The sequence below is a fragment of the Mchenga conophoros genome, linkage group LG20 (genome assembly GCF_057382185.1).
Source record: "Mchenga conophoros isolate Kocher_MC1m ecotype Shallow Benthic linkage group LG20, M_conophoros_male_GT1.1, whole genome shotgun sequence".
Taxonomy (NCBI): Eukaryota; Metazoa; Chordata; class Actinopteri; order Cichliformes; family Cichlidae; genus Mchenga; species Mchenga conophoros.
In genome coordinates, this window is record NC_140545.1 from 941,812 (window position 1) to 962,810 (window position 20,999).

Here is a 20,999-nt window from a genome sequence, read left to right on the forward strand (position 1 = left end):
ATTTTTAGTTAAGTTCTTGAAACTGACCATAATCAGAGGAATTGTTTTTGTTTGTTAGGCCACTTAACACCGACCTATAAATTATTTAAGCATATAAATGCACCTAACGTAAAGGATGAACCAGTTCTGTGCCTATAAAGAGCTAACATATCCTTTATCTTCTGACATTTTGTTATTAGCAGCCCGCTGCAGAACACATTTGTTTCATCTGTTTCCATTTCTTTAGTTGAATCTATGTCGATAACACAGACCAACAAGGTGGTTTTCAAAGTGCTATTAGCCAAGAACTTGGCATATCTTAGTGTGGTGCAGTGTGTTCTTAAAAATGATGAAACTACACAAGAACTGGACTGAAAATCTGTGACAATGGGTCTTATGGAGTGATGAATCCAAATTTGATTTTTTTTTGCTTCAAATCTAATTATAGGGGAGGAAAGAGATACAAAAGTGAATGTCTATAAAACATAGTATGTCACAGGCTGGATTTCAGCCAGCAGTGTTGGGATCTTGTCAAAATTGATGAAATTATGAAAGCAGAAAAGTAGATTGGATCCAAAATGGAAGCGCTTTCTCTGACTACCAACAGCTTCCTTTTTCAGCACGATAGTGATGCTAACACTGTGCCAGCACAGTAAAACCATACCTGGACAGAAACTCTCACACAGCAACACTATCAGCCATGGACTGACATCCCCGAGCCCGCACCTTACTGAAGCAGCGTGGAGTCATCTAGACCTACAATGAAGCAAAACGGAGCAAACATCCAAAGAAGCACCAAATCACAACAAGGGTTGTGTCAAGAATAAAGGCGGTCGTGCCAAAGATAATCTTGTTAGAACTGTACAAACTCTGCTTTTGCCTTATATGCTGTTTTGTCCATTCACATTTCCTCCTGTTTCAAGATGTCTGCGCATCTATCTCCACATTTACCTAGCACGATATAAATGGCTGCTCAAGACTTTGCACAGCGTTATATGTATACAGTTTTCAAGATGGCTATTAGGGCAGGATGGTGGAACAGTGTTGCTTCACAGCAAGAAGGTCCAGAGTTCAAATCCATCATGTGGCTGGGACTTTCTGTGTGGAGATTTCATGTCCTGTTCAGGTACTCTGGTTCCTCCCACACCCCAAAAACATGCAGTTAGTGGGGTTGGGCTAAAACTGTGACTCTAAATAGGCTGTAGGTGTGTTTATGTGCTCCTCAGTGTTAGCCCACAGACTGGAGTGATCCCCGGCTCTCACCCTGTGGTAGCTGTGATAGGCTCCAGCGCTCCTGCAGCCCTGAACTGGATAAGAATAAAATGAGTTGATGGACAGTGCCAATGATGTTATTCTAGAGGCTTGTCGTGACAAAACAGGTCAGGAAATTCCACTTTTGAATTGCTGTGGAAGAAAATTTGCACGTCGCTCTCTAACAGACTCACACACAGACTCACACATTTTCATTATAGTGCAACTGTAAATATACTGTAGCACCACAGGAGAAGAAGCCGGCCCTCTGAGTGGCCCAAACAGTGAGATAGCACCATTTTTAAGGGACACTGGAAGGTAACAATAAGATAAATCATAGTTGATTTTTAAGACAATACTTATTTACTGACAATAGAAACGTTTGTGTACTGTATATCCTATGCTTTTTCAGATTACATAAATATCTGCTAAAGAAGGGGGAAACTCCCAGGACATTTAATCCTTCTCTGGGAGTACAGCAGCTACAGCTGTGCTTTATGCTTGCAGATGCTTTCCATGTAATTCTTTAAGCACTGGCAGTCAGCAGCTGGTGAAATAAACCCGTCTTTTATTGTGAAACATCCAGTGGCCCATTTCCGTCTGATTAGTGATAGCAGCTAGTCGCACCACAATAGTGGACAAAGTTTATATTTTAGTTCTGGGATTATAAAACATATGCTTTTGGGCCTTTTTCACAGTTTTCTATTAAGTTTCATTTTGGCAGGATGAAGTGTTGTTTCTAACCGATTTGCCAGCACCCGGACCGAGGGAGCAGTGAGTTTGGCGAGCCACACGATCTTGGAACTCTTATGACATTACACAAGGACTGCCACACAGACATTAATCCATGAGCTCTGCTGCTCCAGGCCTGTCAGCACAAAATCACTTTTGCCATCATATAAACTCAAGAAGAAGCTGACACTGCCTGTCTGACGTTTAGTTATCTACTCTTGTCACTAACAGTGTCGTATCCACAGTGGTGGAAAGGCATGCGGGCCGGATCAGTGCCCTGCAGGGGCTTTTGGCAGGGGACAGTGTTTTGATAAAGGACTTTGCAGATGACATTCCTTCTTTCCCTGCTTCCTCTCTTTCTCCCGTTTGTAAATGTGCTCTTTCCCTCTGCTTCACGCATTTTAATTTTCTGTGTGCCTGTGTGTCTCTCTCGCTGTGGTTCGGTTGATTATGGTGTTGGGCTGTAGCTACAGGGCTTGGCATCTAAATTAAACTCTTTCTGCTCTATACAAGTGTTCATCTAACGTGTCTCCAGAGATTAACACACCCACTAGCTCTTAGACAGCTACTGCCATGATCGAGGCTATGCACCATTGGATGATATTTACTCATATGTTGTTTAGTTCTTTTACACTGTGATTTAACTAAATGAAAAACAATTTCCTACTCAGTGATGCTTATACCTGCAGAGAATGCACAGTTTCAAGTTCTAGCAAAAACAGTGTCCTCACTTTTAGACCCTGCATCCATACTCTCTCTTCTTGCCTCGCGTTATCTGTTTCTCTGTTGTCACAGTCCGAGTCAGGAAGAGAATCTTTTAGCAGTTTTTCTCTGTAAGTGTTGGGCCTTTTTATTTTATCAACCAGCACTTCATCCGCCAACGCCCAATCAAAAAACAAACACAGGAAGCTGTCGTCTCAGGGTAGGATGGAGAGCTACATGGGAGACAAAAAGCTCGACCCCCCTCTAGGGCCGGTCAGACTGAGCTCGACGGGATGCAGACAGCTGCTGGCTATGACAGCGCGTTGATTTAACAGTTTAGTCACGTCACATGTGGCGTCATGCATGGAAGTGAAGTGGTGAGCCCGTGACATTTGCTAAAGACTCCATCTGACAGGCTGTGGAGGCATGTTTAAGGATTTCAATTCAAAACTGATGAATCCATCTGTGCAAAGATGGAAAGGTTAAAAAGAGGAAGAGACACAGCTCGCTCATTTTTGTGCAAAGCTTCGGCTTAGCCTGTAAGTACAGGAACTGCACTATAAATGTGAATGTGCAGTTTCTTAGACAGTAATATGCTGTTTACAAAATGACTGTACAATTATGGAGGTTGGAGGCTGCACCACATGCACAGGGCTGAGAGCACAAATCCAGCATGTGCTCACACGCCCAGGGAGAAAGGATAGAGAAGGATATGTGGGTCTGTCTCATATTCAGAGGGTACGTCTACCGGATTTTATAACCTGCTTCGCTTTGTCATCAGCTCCATCGTTAATAACACAAATACACTCGCTGTGCTGTTAAGTGTCGATCGCTCCCCGCCTCCCTCCCTCGAGTGTGTTTGTAGCGTCTGCAGGGGGCCTTCTGTTCTTCATTTAGAGCTGCAGGAACACCGCACTCTGGTGAAACCTTATACCTTAAGCCAGCTTGTCAACACAGCAAGCGCACTCTGCGTAAATTACGACTTCGTGCGCTAAACACAACTCAATGTTTTATCGTTTTAATTATACACATTACTCTGAGTGATATACTGTGAAATGTGTTTTGTCTGAGTATGAGTGGATTAACTAATTAAAGAGACTGCTGCAGCATTTGATTGCTCGCACTTGCATGCGTTCTTTTAAAACGCCCTGAAATGTCACGTTACGCTTTGACGATGGAGATATTAACGTGGGATTAGATGAATGAAAACACTCAGAGTGGCTGCTTTTCCTCTGCTTTGTTCTCTTTAGGAGTGCTTTTGCATGTCATGCTTACAGGATTGCATTATTCTGCGCAAAAGGTGGCACGAGCAAGTGATGTTAAGAGTGGGACAGAAACACAGAGTTTGTCAGTAAACAACAGAGCTCCAGATGGGAAAAGCACTCTGAACACGATCTGATCCCAGCTTCTGTATCTTCTCCCCGTGTTGTAAACCTCCTTTCTTCTCTCCCTTGTAGCCGAGTCTTATTGAACTCACTGCCATGAATATTCTCATGTTTCACTGATCACCTTAGAGGCTTCCTAAGTACAATGGATGTATTGTATCTTAAAAGCCAGCCTGTCGTTTATACCCGAGCTCCACTCAGCTTTAACATGTTCCTCAGCTTTTCCTCATCTCCTGCTGCTGCCTCATTCTTCTCACACACACACATACATGTTTGCACTCCAACTATTGAAACACCGTGACTGACGTCATCATCTACATGTTTGGAGACCCCAAACGAGGCCCCGCTTTCACAGTCAGAGTGACCCTGAGCATTTCTGGAGTGGCTAGTGGATGTTTATTTTGGAGGGTTTCTAGTTGTAGGAAACTAGTATGATGTTTATATTTTTCTTCTTAATGGCCCCCTGAGGTTCACACTGTGTTGCCAGAGATCTCACTTTCTCTCAGGGAGCTAAAGTTTGATCATGAAGCGGTCAAACGCCATCTCTGCCCTTCCAAACATCCTGCTTTAGTTCCTCTTCCACTAATTAAATAGTTGAGCTCAGACTACTGTAAGTACCTCAGGCTAGAGACACAGGTTAATCCTTTTCTTTGCTTTAGTTTCCCAAAGTATCAAATCCCTTAATGAAAAGACAAAACTTGTGCTTTATGTGCATTCTGATTGCAATGCATCTGTTACAATATAAAAAGCAACTTTTACAACATTAGTTATTTTAAGCACAATGTCAAGAACATATTTGCTTTATTACATACTGAAATGATCAAAGAGAGGAAAATGGCTTTAGAGATGATATAATGAAAGCTGCAGCTTACTAAGCAACATACATGGTGAAAATGTTTTTTCTGCAAACACTGCATCATTACAGGGTGATGCAAACGTGGGAGAAGAAATGTTCCCGTATGTCTGTCCTATCAGTCAGACCACTGCTGTGGATGTAGAACAAGGCCCTGAGGGTCAGTGAGACAGGAGAAAGCGTTTGGGGGAATCTTCTCGACTTCCAGCAGATTGTTTTCGAGGTGGACTGAAGCCAAGGAGCCCGAATTGCGAGGGTGGCACACGCTCCACTGCCTCACCAGCCTATAATTGAAACATATGCACACTGAAATTTAGGCAGACAATTTTCACTATGAAATAACGCAGAAACCAAACATTCAAATGTTTATTATTTTAAAATTAAAGTCTAAAAGCCGTATATAATGTAAAGATAAGAAACACATTTACATAAGAAATTGAATGTGTTCTTTGTTAAGCTCCTTAGAATCATTTCAATGGAACCAGCAGAGCTAATGGTGTTAAGACAGGATTGGGTAACAAGCAAGCAGTAAGCTCATCCCAGCATTATAGAAATCACATTTGACTTCATGGAAAATCCAATTCTACCTGATCTGGTTGTTGCTCAGTCTCAGCACCTGCAGGTTTTTAAACTGCCGGATGCAGCGAGGAACTTCTCCGAGGCGATTGTGGTCCAATAGGAGCTCGCTCAGCGAGCGGTAAGATCCAACAAAAGAGAACTGTTCTATAGCGTCGTTGCTCAGGTCATTGTGGGACAGACACAGGCACCGCAGGCCGGGCCGCAGGTGACGGAACGTGAAGGCTGGGATGTGACTGATGCTGTTGTGCTGGAGGGTCAGATTACGAAGAGGGCGCGGCAGGTTTAGAGGAACGGAAGTGAACAGGTTGTGAGATAGATCCAAGGCTTCCAAGGACCTGAAGAAATACAGTGCATAGAATAATCTCAGTCATATTTGCAAAGAAACGTCCAATCAGTCTGAAATTGCTCAGAGACAACCTGGAGATCCATATTTCCAGTGATATCACAGCACTTATGGCATCATGCTGAAGATCTCAGTGATCTCCCAACCTTTCTACTAGTGATAATGCTGAGGTTAGCTGCTCAGCAGAAGCATGTGATGATGAAGTGTTTTAGGTTTTGCAGGTTTCCTGATTAAGCATGTCAATAGACCCACATCCACACTGACTCATAAACCTTTCATCTCAGCTTTCATCTCATGTTTTATCATTTCTGGCCTCCTGCATCGCGCTGTTGGGGAGAAAGGGAGGCGGGCCTGTGTGGTGGAATAGCAGGGTGCACCAGCCAATAAAACAGTGGGGCCTGAGGGGTACGATGGCTGTTTGGGGGAGAATTTGAGGCAGAATTGCTGATAGAGAAAATGTTTGGCTTATGGGAAACCTAAAGAATAGCCACAGAGCTGGGACCAGATTTCTGAGGTCTGAGACAAAGACAATAATAATAATTCTGACTTATCAAAGCAGTCCTCGGGGTGCACTGCAGCACTGTGATTCAGTGTTTATTAGAAGGTCTTACACAGCTGTTTTGAGTTTACAGCACAGCTCACAGCAGGAGACAAAACCTCATTTTCGGTTCTTCCTCCATTCACTGACATCACTGAACAAAAGGGCTCAGAAAACATTCAGGTGGCCAGTTAATGACTACAGAGTGATGGGAACTGGGGCCCAATCAGTGAAGGCTTGTGGATGCTGAACACATGTGGGCCAACGTATGTCTGACTGATGCTGTCTGCTTCACAGTTTCTGTTACTATCAGCTTACAATAGAAAGCTTACAGCAACTCTCCTTCTTTTGAACATTACACCTGTTTCAATAAACCACAGCACATATTTCCTCTTTTCCTATTAAATATAAAGAAACCAGGGTTTGCTCAAGACTGTGCACAGAATTCAAGATTATTACCAAGACATGTTTCCATAGATTTGTCCGGGCTGTGCAAAATATTCACATTTTGTGCGTACGGTGAAATGCTCTAGAATAAAATGCACACAATAAACACTATGACCCACTAACAGGTTCGGCTATTAAGGTGCGACTGTAAATATTCAGTAACAGAAGAACCAAAATAAACTCTTTCAGTATTTCATATGATGAAATACTGCATCAGCACATGTAAGGGTACTCGAAGGGTAACAATAACATAAAAGCAGATCTAATCATTATTTGTTAGTTTGTCTTTTCCAAGAGTTACTTTTATTTACTGGCAATAAAAACTTTTTATGGTATATATCCAGTCCCTGTTCACATCATTAGTTTGCAACACAAAAAGATGTTTTTTTGATTTTTTTTAAAAGGAGCATAGTTTATATTTGCCCAGACGTATTTCTGGGTCACACTACAGTGGTGCAACTGAAAGAAAAACACGGGATCTGTGGAGATGGTTGCAAAATGGATGTGGAAGTGCCAAAACCTGCAGTTCCTGTCCGGACCACCTAAGGCTGGCTCCAAAAGTGGATCAGACCTCACCAGTATTATATAACACATTACTCTTACTGGTGTCTTTGATTGGCACGTGTGCCAACACAGCTCACTGTTGACCTCTCTGTTGTCTTTGATCTCCTGCTGCCTGTCATCCTTAATGAAATGACCTGACAAACAATAAAGCCTGATGTGTGACACGGACTCTCCAACATGGTGAATAACAAACGTAGTCTGTGCACCAGTGCACTTCAGGGACACAGCTGGCCCAGCAGTAGGGTCGAGGCTTCAAAATGCAATTTGAAACCAATGAGTGACATCAATCTTTCATGTACAGCCTGTGTATCTAATCTGCATTAGAACGTCCTCCACCTCCATCATCTCTGAGAACAACTTTCAGAAACCTGGGGAAGCACAGCAGCACAGAGCACACAAAGAAACCAGCAGGCGCTAAATGCACGATTTTCTGTGAATTTCTATTAAATTAAATAAATAAAAAAAGAGTGATTTCTGTTCCCACTTGAAACCATAAAACACATCACTATGCTTGTTTCTGTGTACCAGTTTAGACCAGTTGTGTGCAGCTGATTTGTATTCAAAGACTTTGCCAGTAAGCTCAGCAGCAGTCCACCAGTGTTTAAATACCACATGGTATTAATGAGTGGAGAGACACACAGTCCTCTCTTCTCAGAGACCTCCACCCGTTGGCTTGGCACCTACACAAAAACACAACAACACTCTCATACGCACAACATGACATGAACTATGCGCATCCACAGAAAATAAATATGCTGGCAGACACAGATGGGCGTCAAGGAGGTGCAGCGAGGATGCAAATGCATGGATTTGAAATTGCTATTCACCCACCCAAAAAAGAAAAAGATGCACATACTATGATCAAATAGTCATGCACAAGCACACAACACACAAGCTACTCCAGGCAACACACACACACAATTCACACCAAAGCAAATGTTTTTGCTTTTCTTTTTTTCATTAAAAAAAATCAAGTCTGTCTCGGTTTTGTGCAAAGCGTAGTCCAGTCCTGCAGCTGCTCAGGGTGATGGTCTGCTTACAACGGGTACTGCACTTACAGATACACACGGCTCCATTTACGGTGAAACCACAGCGTCGGGATTACACAGAATAGTCGAAGTATTCAAGCCAGGCTCTGTGATTATGCCAAGCAGACTTGAACGCCTGCAGCTGGACTTGAAACTGCACCGATCGATGGATGACGGCACGTTCTGGACTTATTAAAGCTGCGTGTGCACTTTTGTGCGCACTGGATGTATTAACACTGGCTGATATCTGGAAGTATTTGTGAGATCTGTTGAAAACAGTCCCTCCAATCATTTTTTTTAATTCCAACTGGGGTCCTGAGGGGCTGGAGCCTCTGCCAGCTGCCACTGAAAGCACACAGAAGCATATTTGAAATCATTTACCGCATTACTCGAACAAATAACTGGACTTTTTTGCGTTCTATAAATCTAGTATTTTAGTATTTATTTATTTATTGTCATTGTCAAGAACAATGAAATTGCGTTTGGGGCTTCCATACAACCCAAAAAAAAAAAGAAAATAATAAATACCCCTTAAAACCCAAGTGTACATATTTAACCCAGTGTGACTCCAATGCAATAAGACAATCCTTAGCAATAATGTTCGTAGAAATTCAGACAAAGACCTGAGAAACATGACAAAATACAACAATGCAACCCATTCAATATTATTGTACTGTGAGATATGATATCAGATATGATAGTTATCTATTTAAGAAAGGGGGGGGGGGGGCAGGAGGGGGAAGAGAATAAAGATATGATGCACCAATGCAGACCAGTTCATTGCTATTAAGAAGTTGGATATGGTTATTGTCCGTGAGAGGGGGGCAGAGAGTTCAGGAGCCTCACAGCCTGTGGATACAGGCTGTTGGCCAGTCTGGATGTTCTGGCCTGTATAGACCTGTACCTTCTCCCTGAGGGCAGCAGATGGAAAAGGTGGCGCGCAGGGTGATGTTGGTCCCGCAGGATACTGTGCACCCTCCTCAGACAGCGAGTGGGGAAGATATTACTGATCTCTGGCAGACTTGTTCCAATAATTCTGCCAGCTTCTTTCACCACCCGCTGGAGTGCTTGCTGATCGGCCTTGGTGCAGCTGGGGAACCACACTAGAAATCCATACGTCAGAACGCTGCTGATGGCACAGTTGTAGAAGTTCAACATCAGAGATCTGGGAATGTGTGCGCTCCGCAGTCTCCTCAGGTAGTAGAGGCGCTGTTGGGCCTTCCGTACAACTGAGGTGATATGGTTGCCCCAGGACAGGTCCTCGGTCACAGTTACCCCCAAGAATTTAAAACTGCTCACCCTCTCCACCGCCTCACTGCCAATGAAGAGAGGCAGATGGTTGTTATGACCCCTCTTCCGGAAATCTACAATGATCTCCTTGGTCTTTTTGGTGTTTAAGACCAAGTTATTGTCGTGGCACCATGACTCTAGTTGTTGCACCTCTGTCCTATAGTTTGTCTCATCATTGTTGGATATAAGTCCGAGCACTGTAGTGTCATCTGCAAACTTAACAATGAGATTGGACGCGCAGGAGGAAATACAGTCATGGGTGAAGAGAGTGTATAGCAGAGGGCTCAGAACACACCCCTGAGGAATCAGAATCAGAATCAGAATCAGAATGGGTTTATTGCCAGATGTTGAGGTTTACAACATTAGGAAATTGCTGCGGTGCTTCAGTGCAGACAATAAGAATTAAAGTGCTATGTAGAAAGAAAGATATGTGCATGAGATATACATGAGATATATACATGAGAATAAGAATTATGAGTGCTACGTAGAAAGATATATACATGAGTGCAGGTGGTGATCAGTGCCAAACATGAAATGATGCAGTGACACAGCGTAGGGTCATGTGTTAGTGGCGGGGACAGTCATGTGGTTATTGTTCATGTGTCCAACAGCAGAGGGGAAGAAACTGTTCTTATGGCGAGAGGTTCTGGTGCGAATGGACCGGAGCCTCCTGCCTGAGGGGAGCAGGTCAAACAGACTGTGTCCAGGGTGAGAAGGGTCAGCTGAGATCCGAGCTGCACGCCGCAGTGTCCTGGAGGTGTACAGGTCCTGCAAAGATGGGAGTCTGCAGCCAATCACCTTCTCAGCAGAGCGCACAACACGCTGCAGTCTCTGTTTGTCCCTGATAGTGGCTCCAGCGTACCACACGGTGATGGAGGAGGTGAGGATGGACTCGATGATTGCAGTGTAGAATTGCATCATCGTCCGTGTTGGCAGGTTGAATTTCTTCAGCTGCCTCAGGAAGTACATCCTCTGCTGGGCTTTCTTAATGACGGAGGTGATGGTGGGCTCCCACTTCAGGTCCTGGGTGATGGTGGTACCCAGGAAGCGGAATGAGTCCACAGAGGTGATGGGGGTGTCAGTCAGGATGATGGGGGGGAGTGGGGTTGTGTGCTTCCTGAAGTCCACAATAATCTCCACTGTCTTCTGGGCATTCAGCACCAGGTTGTTGTGGCTGCACCAAGACACCAGACGTTCAACCTCCCTCCTGTAGGCAGACTCGTCCCCGTCAGAGATGAGCCCAATGACGGGGGTGTCATCTGCAAACTTGATTAGCTTGACAGACTGGTGGGTGGAGGTGCAGCAGTTGGTGTACAGGGAGAAGAGCAGAGGAGAAAGAACACAGCCCTGAGGGGAGCCGGTGCTGATGGTCCGGGAGTCCGAGACATTCTTTCCCAGCCTCACGTGCTGCTTCCTGTCCGTCAGGAAGTCAGTGATCCACCGGCAGATGGGATCAGGCACATTCATCTGGGAAAGCTTGCCTCGGAGATGGTCTGGAAGGATGGTGTTGAAGGCAGAGCTGAAGTCCACAAACAGGATCCTGGCGTAGGTTCCTGGGGAGTCCAGATGCTGCAGGATGAAGTGTAGGGCCATGTTGATGGCGTCGTCTACAGACCTGTTGGCTCTATATGCAAACTGCAGGGGGTCCAGGAGGGGGGCCGTGAGGGTCCTGAGATGGGAGAGAACTAGGCGCTCAAATGACTTCATGACCACAGATGTCAGAGCCACGGGTCTGTAGTCATTTAGTCCAGTGATCCTAGGTTTCTTGGGGACAGGGATTATGGTGGAGGACTTGAAGCAGGCGGGCACATGACAGGCCTGCAGTGAGGAGTTGAAGATGCCAGAAAACACTGGGGCCAGCTCGTTTGCACAGTGTCTGAGGGTGGCAGGAGACACACCGTCTGGGCCGGGAGCTTTCCGAGCATTCAGACTCCTAAACTGCTTCCTCACATCTGCTTCATGAATATGAAGAGTTGTGGTGGGAGGAGGTGGTGTGAAATCCTCTTTTGTGTGGGGTGAGGAGGGGGGTGTTGCAGGTGAACAGTTTGAAGGTGGTGATGGCTCTATGGAGGGGGGAGAGGTGGGGGAATGAGTGTCCAAAGTGCCTCTATTGTTGGGGCCGTTGGAGGTGTGAAGGCTGCCTGATGGCTCGTCTAAACGGCAGTAGAAGTCGTTAAGGGTGTTGGCCAAGAGCAAGTCATCAGTGGAGTGGGCGGTTTTAGGCTTGTAGTTGGTGATATTCCTAAAACCTTTCCACACAGAGGCCGAGTCATTCTCTGAGATCTGCTGCTGCATCTTCTCAGAGTGCTGATGTTTAGCAATGTCCACTTCTTTAGTGAACCTGTACTTGGCCTCTCTGTAGCAGTCCCTGTCTCCGCTTCTGAACGCCTTACTCTTTTCCAGCCACAGCTTTTTGAGTTTAGGAGTAAACCAGGGTTTGTCATTGTTATAACTCACCCTGGTGCGTGATGGCACAATGCTGTCCTCACAGAAGTGGATATAGGAGGTGACAGTGTCCGTAAACTCGTCCAAGCTGTTAGAAGCAGCCTTCATTGTGTCCCAGTCTGTGGTCTCCAAACACGTGCGAAGCTCCTCCACAGCCTCCACAGGGGCACCGGTGTTGACCACAAGGGTGGAAGAGGTGTTCTTACCCACTCTGACACTCTGTCTACGGTTAGTGAGGAAGTCCACAATCCAGTTGCACAGAGAGGAGTTAAGTCCCAGTTGGTGGAGTTTGGGACGGAGTTTGTATGGCCGGATGGTATTAAAAGCCGAGCTGTAGTCTACAAAGAGGAGCCGTGCATAGGTGTTCCTGTGTTCCAGGTGCTTCAGTAATGTGTGCAGCACTGTGGCGATCGCATCCTGTATGCAAACTGGTGCGAGTCCAGGGATGGTGGAAAAGCAGCTCTGATGTGTTTAATGACCAGTCTCTCCAGGCATTTGGCGGGAATGGGGGTGAGTGCCACAGGTCTGAAATCGTTCAGACATGTGACATTTGACTGTTTTGGGATGGGAACGATGGTTGCTGCTTTGAAACAGGATGGTACCAGTGAACAGGACAACGAGGTGTTATATATAGAGGTGAAGACGTCCGCCAGGTCCGCAGCACAGTCTTTTATCTAAAGTGAGTTTTTACACTTGCTAAATGTTACGTGTTTGCAACCACGCAGGAAACCGTTAAATGTGAACTGAAGATCACTTAAATGAAACCCAGCGGTCTTCACTTGATGTTAGCGTCATATTTTAGCCGGTGTGCACGTACAGAGTGTGTGCGCGTACAGAGTGTGTGCACGTACAGAGTGTGTGCGCCGTGTTTGTTTCCCAGTTTATATAAGCTCATTACGAAACCAATTTGCGCCGGGCCAAACAGGAAAAGGGCTTTTGATACAAGTCGTATCAGGCTGAGACACGTCACGATGCGACACACACATCTTTGGTGTGATGATCACTGAACCTGCACCTCCATGCGATCCGTCTAAGCCTGCAGCGACGATAAATATACACAGATCTCCCATGACAGCTTCTCTGTGCAAAATGACACAAATAATAAAAAAAATAATGGAGAAAAATAACATCTGATGTGCCGTAACAGCCATCTGTTTCAGCACAAACCAAATTAAAAAAATACTCGGCTCTTCTGTCAGTTATTATCTAACGGAGTTGGAGTGGCTGTTACTGGGTATTTTTAAGTCGATGATCCTTTTACAAGAGTGTTAAGTCAAACTGCAGAGCACGCAATAAAACAAAGCCATTATTACACAATCCGTCATTTTTCTGTAAATGTTTGACAGCATAAACTACAGTCTGCAAGACTTTATCAATGAAATATGATCATTTGGGCGTAGTGTCGCAAATGAGAAAATGCTCTGGTTTGAGATCAGGCACTGACACAGGCAGGTGTCAGGTGTGTGTGCATGTGTGTGTCTGTTTTAGTTGTGCAGCTGTGTTTTTGAACAGGCTGCTCATTGTGCCTGATAAGAGTCAAATCTAACTGCTTGTGCAACAGCATTAATTGTATGCCAGCGCAGCTTCGTTACATAACAAACAAAGGAAGGCACAGTTGTTGGAGTTGGAAGACGTATTCCGATGCATCGCTTAGCTAAAGGTTACATAACTCTAGCTACATCACCTCGTGAAAAACGAGTAATGCATTCATGTTCTTTTAACTGGAGCAATCATTTGATTTTCATCCTGAAACACACAAAGTAGATCCGATACACATCCTTTTTGTTTATGAGGACAACACCACTTTGTACACTTCTGGTTTTTTACCAAGTTTTCCCAAAACAGCCTTCTCAGTGATGCTTTAGATTTCTGACTTATTGAATGTAATCCTTAGCCCAGTTTGAGAACCTGAGCTCTATTAAAATGGTTTTGTGCGTCCATCAGTGTCCATGTACCAGGAAATCCCACAACAGGATCGTGCCACCACTGCGTTGGACTGTAGCGATGGTGTTAATCGCTTCTTAGTGCCTGGTTTCAATCATGCACACGACCCTGGGAACTATGAACTGAATTATGAATCTTTGTTTCAGAGGATTTTGCATGTCATGCTCTAATACCTCTTCCACCGTGGCAATGACAGAACCCATTCAGACGTGGTAGCATTCCCACCAAAGAAAAAAAAGTGACAGAGAGACAGAATCACAAAATTGCTGGGCCCAAACCAGTATAGGAGAGGCCACCACAGCAACTTCAAAGCTGATCTGCTGACGCAGTCAGCACATTTGTTTCCCACAGAAAAGAAAGAAAATCTCAAACCTGCTGAAATGTAAGCTTGTTCTCAGAAAGCACTACAGCGCTGTCTCCAGAGAGGCGCTGAGCCAAGAACGAATCAGTGGAAACCAGGTATCCAAGCCATTCAGGCGCTTTTTGGCAAACTGTGCAGCCATTTGTGTGGATACCTACATTAATGATTGTCCTTCTAAGAACTTGACCCATCTCTAAATCTTACAAATCTCCCCAAACTGAGTAATCCCTGTTTACTCCTGGACACCGAGACTGCTACAGATATGTTTCCGTATTCTCCCTCAGCTTATGCATGGACATAATCACGTCTTTGTCCTTAACAGGCAATTTTCTCAACATCTCACGCTGGTTTTTACTCTTACATACAACATCAAGTGTCAGAGCTTTTAGATTAAGTCCAGTGAATCCAATATGCAATGAAAGATTGTACTTGTAGAATCTGAAGGATCATTAAAAGAAGGATGTGTCTGAATACTTTAGTATACTGGATATTTCAGTTCTTTTAAAATAAGATTAACCGTTGCTATTATTGTGTAGACTGATGAGGGGGAAGTAATGCATATGGGGGGGGGGGGGGGGGGGGGGGGGTTATCCCAAATGAGTCAGAGACATTTCACAGGCTCTGGAAATGTTCTGTTTTCATTACACGTTATTTAAATACATAATGAGGTAAGTGAGCCCAGTCTGCCTGAGAAAGATCCCAGCTCCCTGTTACCTCGTTCTCCCCACTCATACCTCGATCACCGAGCTAGAAGCAAAGCAACACTGTGACACGAAACAGAAGCACCCTGCGAACTAGACCCAGCCAACTGCAGTTCTGTTCACATTAAGCAATTCACTTTTGATCTTTGTTTTCTCAGCTTTTTCAGGCACTTTCTGTTTCTTAACGTGCCTCAGTAGGACCACATGATGATATGCTATTAAAGGTCTGTAGACAATCAGCTGGAAGGGAGGGTTCTGATCTTGTTAGCGACCTTACTTATTGTCTCCTGCTGTATAAGCGGAGTTTAGGTCAAGCTGAGTTTATTCACTGTCTGGTGTCTATGCAGAAGCCTTAAAATGAAGGCCCAGCTACTAAGCCTGCAGACTCGATGGGAAGTTGATGCTCTCACGACTAATGAGGTCAACGTGTCAGGCATCAGAAACAAGTCTCATGAAGACTCAGGACAGTCTGTTCGAATTTCCTCCAGTGAACTCCATCTTCCTGTCCTGGAGTCTGCTTTGCATCTAGAAGATTACAAGAGTTCATCACTTCCTAAAGTTTTCCCAGACTGCATCTTCTCAAGTTAATGCTTCTGCTTTGTGCCCTATATACAAAATCTCCACAGCTTCACTTTCCTGCAACTCTCTTTTGCATTCTCTATTTCCTCAGTTTTCCCTGAGGCTCCCACTTTGGTTCGCAAGGATCCTAAGGAGCAAAAAAAAAAAGAAAAACCCACTGGAATTCACTATATTTAAACAGCACACACACAAACACAAATACACACATACAGATGCACACAGTTGCCTCAAGCCCTCGCTCACACGCCTGCTCATCCAAGTACACAAGGTCAGCTGTCAAAATGTGTGTGATATGTGAGCATACATGTGTTTGTCTGTGTGAGGAAGGCTGAGAGAGAAGCAGAAGAAGAAATGAGAAAACTGTCTGGCTTTGTGTAAATCAGTCTAAATGTCTGCTGAGAAAACACGTACTGAAGCTGATGTCCAACACTCCAAATGTGTTGTCATTTTAATTCAGTCATTTTTGAAAGAAGGCATCAGCTTTAAACATCGATGATTTACTTTACTGTGATACTAAATTACTGCCTGTTTAAAAAAATCTCATCGTTTAATGGAAATTTGTTGTTTCATATCTTTTAGTGGCCACAAGAATAAAGTGAAAAGTGTTTTGAACTTGAACAAATGACAGCTGCGTCTTCAGATTCCTAAGCGACACCAGGCTGCCCTCTGGTGGCTGATGAAGGAACTACATAACATTGGGTTGGATGGATGGATGGACATACTTAAGACGCGTCCATGCATGGGTAGCGATGTCTTGCTCATGCAGACGGTTGTGCCTGAGTTCGAGCACTCTCAAATGAATGCAGCCCCTCAGCGCTTCCTCTGTCAGCTCCTCAATTAGATTTTCATTCATTTGCAGCGTCTACAGAATGAGGAAGACAGAGACAGATGCTGAGGTGTGATACAGGAGACAGAAATGTGACAGTTTAAAATGAAAACAATCAGTGAATATGCAAACAGTGTCCGAGAGTGTCTAACTCCAAGCAGTGAGAGAAAGAGGAAAAAATGACTCGAAAATGTGGTACATGTGCACCTGAAGAGAGGGAGGAAGGTTCAGTGGTAGCGACCGGAAGTGATTGTTGCTCAGCTGGAGGTCAAGAAGTCTCTGTAGCGGCCTAAAAGCTGGAGGGGACACACTGGCTTTGTGAAGAGCATTTCCTCCCAGCTCTAGCTTCAGGAGATTCATCAAACCTATTAGGAAATAATACCTATGATGTTACACCTGTTATAATTTTTACACATGACTGTGTTCACACACACACGCACACACACACACACACACACACACACACACACACACACGATGTGTACCTTTGAAGCAGTGCGGTGTGAGTCCACTCAGCTTATTGTTTTTGATTTTGAGCTCCTCCAGAGATGAAGGCAGCGTCGGGATCACGGTGATGCGGTTGTCATCCAGATCCAGCTTCCTCAGAGAGGTCAGGTTCTGCATGAAATGAAATGCAGCACAAATAAATAGGTGTTGAGCAAAACTGGGATGATAAAATACACTAAATAGATACTTGTCTCCAAGTCCGTAATTTCCCATCCCTGCTTGCCAATTGGGATTTAATCACAGAGCTCACAGAAACACACCAAATGAAAGAATGTCACATTTGTGCATCTCTTCCATTCATGTGATCTGTCCTCTCATATTTTTAGCAAAGCCACTCCGGGTGGCTCTTCAGTGAAAGCTGCTGTGGTTTTGATGGGTGAATAAAAGCAGTGGACAGGACTTCGCAGCATCCCTCCAGCCAGTCCATCAATCCCCTGTCATTACAGGGATGTGAGCAGAAACTGAAGAAGAATATTCTTCTAAAAATAATTTCCTCATATTCCCCACATCATTGGCTGCAGCTTTTTTCCAGCAGGTTCTTTCAGCCAATACCGTGACAGTATAGCAGTGGCAGTGTGTAATGATTGGTCAGAGTGTGGTAGGCTCCCTCGGTGTGGCCTGTGGTCAGAGGTTATTCTTAGACGGATTAGTTAATGCATTTTCAGTGCTCTTTTATTACCGTAATGATACAGGACATAGCCTGCTTTTTATTTTAACTAGATGCAAAGTGACCCATAAAATGTGCTTGTAAGTCAGAAAAGTACTGACAGGCGGAGGACTCTCTGTAAGAGTGAAGACGGAGCTACTAAGGATAATGTCAGAGCAGTTCAACACGTCCACGTCAAAGGAAAGTCAAACAGGGTTCAGTTTCAGGCCTCGAGGCGTAAAGTTTTTTGGGTTTTTTGTTGATATGTGTGTTTGTCTCTGCTGGTGCTGTTTAAACACACCAAATAGTTCTTCCCAGAATATTATTTGTGGCTCGAACTGACAGTGAATACAAACTTTCTGTCTCATTACGAAGGTAAACTACAGTCTGGCGGTATATTAAATGTTGTTGTTGTTGTCTGCTGTAAATTATTTTATCACTTCTTTCTTTGGCCAGCAGACAATGAGAGAAGCAACACTGACTTTTCTAACAGAGTTCAGTCACTGTCAGTGACACTTGTTTGTTTTTTCCATTCCCAGTCTGGATAAATAATACTTGATATTTCATGACAGTAAATATTTTCTAGAAAACACCCAACAGACATAAAGTGCAGTTAAAAATATATAGTTAGAAAACTCATTGAGTGCAGGCAGAACTGGAAGTGCAAGTCTCCAACTGCAGTTGTAAGACGAGTGGGAGAAACTCTGCAGTCAAACGGTGTTGGACAGCCTTGGTTTGTGGTGGATTTTCACACTGGTATTACACACATATTACTATATATTACTCACTGGGACACAAACCTCAGTACAAGAGCAGTAGATTTAAGTCAGAGTAACCACCACCCTTTACTGGTTTTACTTTACTTTTTCACTTTTTATATAAATAGATAAATAAAGGGATAAAAATATGTCACTTGTGAGTAATTTTAAAAGATGCAGCGAGAGCAGTGTTACTCACAGAAAGTGGGTTTTGGCTGAACGATTCATCATCCAGTATGTTTCGACTCAGGTCCAGCATGTCCAGGTTCAGGAGGCCTGAGAAAGCTCGTGCCGTGATGATCCTGATGTTGTTCTCTGAACATAAAGTCAGTCACATGACACTTCAATTTTCAATTTGATGATTCACTAGCTGGCAGCATAATAATCCACGTCGTAATGTATTCCAGTGGTAAATCCAGGATAACACTGTTTACAAAAATATGGGCATCGATGGCTCACTAATGATGGCTGGGCTTCCTGAGCTCTTGTGTTTGCTCTTTTTTCTTTTTTTAATCTGTGAAATTTCTGTTGGGTGCTTTCTTTGACTACAGCTGTAGATATACACATACCTGCTAAATCCACCTTCGTGGCTTCAAGGTTTTGGAAGCTTGGCAGGTGAGTAATGCCGATGCCCCTGCAGCTGATCTCTCTCTCAGTGCTCTGACACTTAATAGAATCAGAAAACTTTATTAATGCCCAAGGAAATTATGTAATATGTAACAGGCAACTCTATAAAGTTAGAAACCGTTTCTGTTTGATTGCTGGGCGACTCAGTCGGTTCTTCCTCTGCTTCTTCTTCTTCTTCTTCTTCCTCTGCTTCTTCTTCTTCTTCCTCCTCCTCCTCTTCCTCTTCTTCTTCTTCCTCCTTGGAAGAAAAGAACAACATTTAATTACCCAGCAAATCAGTAAGTAAATAAGACAAGTTAAAAAAGATAACTAATATTACAAACTATAACCTCTTCTTCTTCTTCTTCCTCCTCTTCATCATCATCGTCGTCGTCTTCATCGTCGTCTTCATCGTCGTCTTCATCGTCATCGTCCTCCTCCTCATCATCCTCCTCCTCTCGTGCTTTCCTGAGATCCATCAGCCTTTTCTTCTCAGCGTGGAGTTCCCTGAGTGCAGCCATAAGAGCGTTGCTGTCCTCCCCTCCTTTTCCAGGCTTTCTCCAGCCGCCAACGGGTCGCCCCAAACCCGCCTACAGAAAGTAGCAGGAGACCATTACTGGAATTAATTACTGGAAACAGAGACAAGTCTCACATAAGGACTGTGTGTTACAGGTGCTGCATGTTTCTTCTTTTTGTTTTGTTTCTGACAGGTGCACCAGTTGCCAGTACACCGTGCTTTTCTGTTTGTGCTCTATCCTTTTGTTATATGTTCACTCCTATTTTCTACTGCCTTCCTTCCCCCCCGCCTGTCAGCTTAGACATTGTCGTACTACACATATACTCTGATAACTGAAACAACACGAATAGAAATGAATAAATAGGCAGATAAAAGAAACACATGAAGAAGAGGAGCCTTTAGGGAATTTTTAGAGCTTATCTTGGAAAAGCAAAATGTGTTCGGCACAACAATTCAGATCATAAAATCTGATTGCAAAAGCTGACAGACAGGACGGCGACATGACCTAAAAGATGGTGTAATATGATTGTGTGTCTCATCATACTATTCTATATGCGATGGACTCCACTGTGGCTGCATGCTTCCTCTTCCCCCAGGCACTTCTCCTTCTTCTGATCGCCTCCAGGTTTCCAGAGCCATGTTTTTCCTGCTTGATCACTTTCTCAGCATTTGCTTGGAGATGCTCATCCTCACTCTCTTCTTCACCAGGGTAACAGAAAACATAAATCAAACCAAAAATGCAGTCATGAAGGAATACACTGTTCGATTTTTAATCCTCTGTGCGCAAAATAGGTTAAAATTCTCAGTTATTAAGTGTTTATTAACCAAGAGCGTGCAGACAAAAGTGGGCAGACTTTAAAAACTTACCAGCAGTGTGTGCACCCGACACTGTCACCCCTGCGTCGACCCTTGGCGAAGGAACGGGTGCTATTTCTAGTTCGGATATCTCAGCGGAGACTTCCATTAATGCATCCACGTCATGCCAAGAGTCCAAGTTTTGTTCTGAGGAAACTATTCCACTCAGACAGATGAACACGATCCACGTCCATGGCATTTGCATTGCTGTATATTTATACTCAAATCAAGCTTTTTTCAAATGCAGAGAAGCCCAAAGGGTTTAATTTCTAATCCTCAGAGCTGAAGCCAAGAAGAAGCATCAGAGCAGGAAGCGCAGATGGTTAGAAGTCTACTTACAGACAAGCAGACAGTTCTTCAGTAAACCCTGGAGCTTTATGAATGCAGAGTAAACGCTGTGGTTTCCCTTCTGTTCTGAGTCACCTTGAAGCAGTGGTCAAACATATTGCACGCGCTCGCTGCTCAGAGTAAATGTTAAAATGAAGAAAGAGAGAGAAAGCGTGAAGGGACATCCAGCAGGCGGAGAGGTAAAAAAATAAATTCTCTCAGTGTTAATAAAGAGC

At 44.1% G+C, this 20,999-nt stretch overlaps 1 protein-coding gene across 1 annotated transcript; it reads right to left on the minus strand.

The window, feature by feature from the left end:
* Nucleotides 1–4,755: 4,755 nt before the first annotated feature.
* Nucleotides 4,756–20,999, minus strand: LOC146549958 (extracellular matrix protein 2). Its single transcript, XM_085259909.1, has 11 exons — nt 20,449–20,999; nt 20,126–20,280; nt 19,415–19,654; nt 19,204–19,323; nt 19,028–19,124; nt 18,658–18,773; nt 17,033–17,165; nt 16,755–16,912; nt 16,444–16,583; nt 5,490–5,816; nt 4,756–5,186 (listed from the first exon to the last, which is right to left on the minus strand). Exons 1-11 carry the CDS (start codon nt 20,639–20,641, stop codon nt 5,021–5,023), a joined length of 1,845 nt encoding a protein of 614 aa, XP_085116035.1. The 5' UTR covers nt 20,642–20,999; the 3' UTR covers nt 4,756–5,020.

Bases quoted from the DNA above. Each gene is read 5' to 3' on its own strand.
- LOC146549958 (XM_085259909.1), bottom strand. From the start codon at position 20,641: ATGCAAATGCCATGGACGTGGATCGTGTTCATCTGTCTGAGTGGAATA. The intron at 18,774-19,027 runs GTATGTGTATAT...CTTTATGTTCAG, and splicing joins CACGAAGGTGGATTTAGCAG to AGAACAACATCAGGATCATC. The intron at 16,584-16,754 runs GTGCACATGTAC...CTCATTCTGTAG, and splicing joins ACCTTCCTCCCTCTCTTCAG to ACGCTGCAAATGAATGAAAA.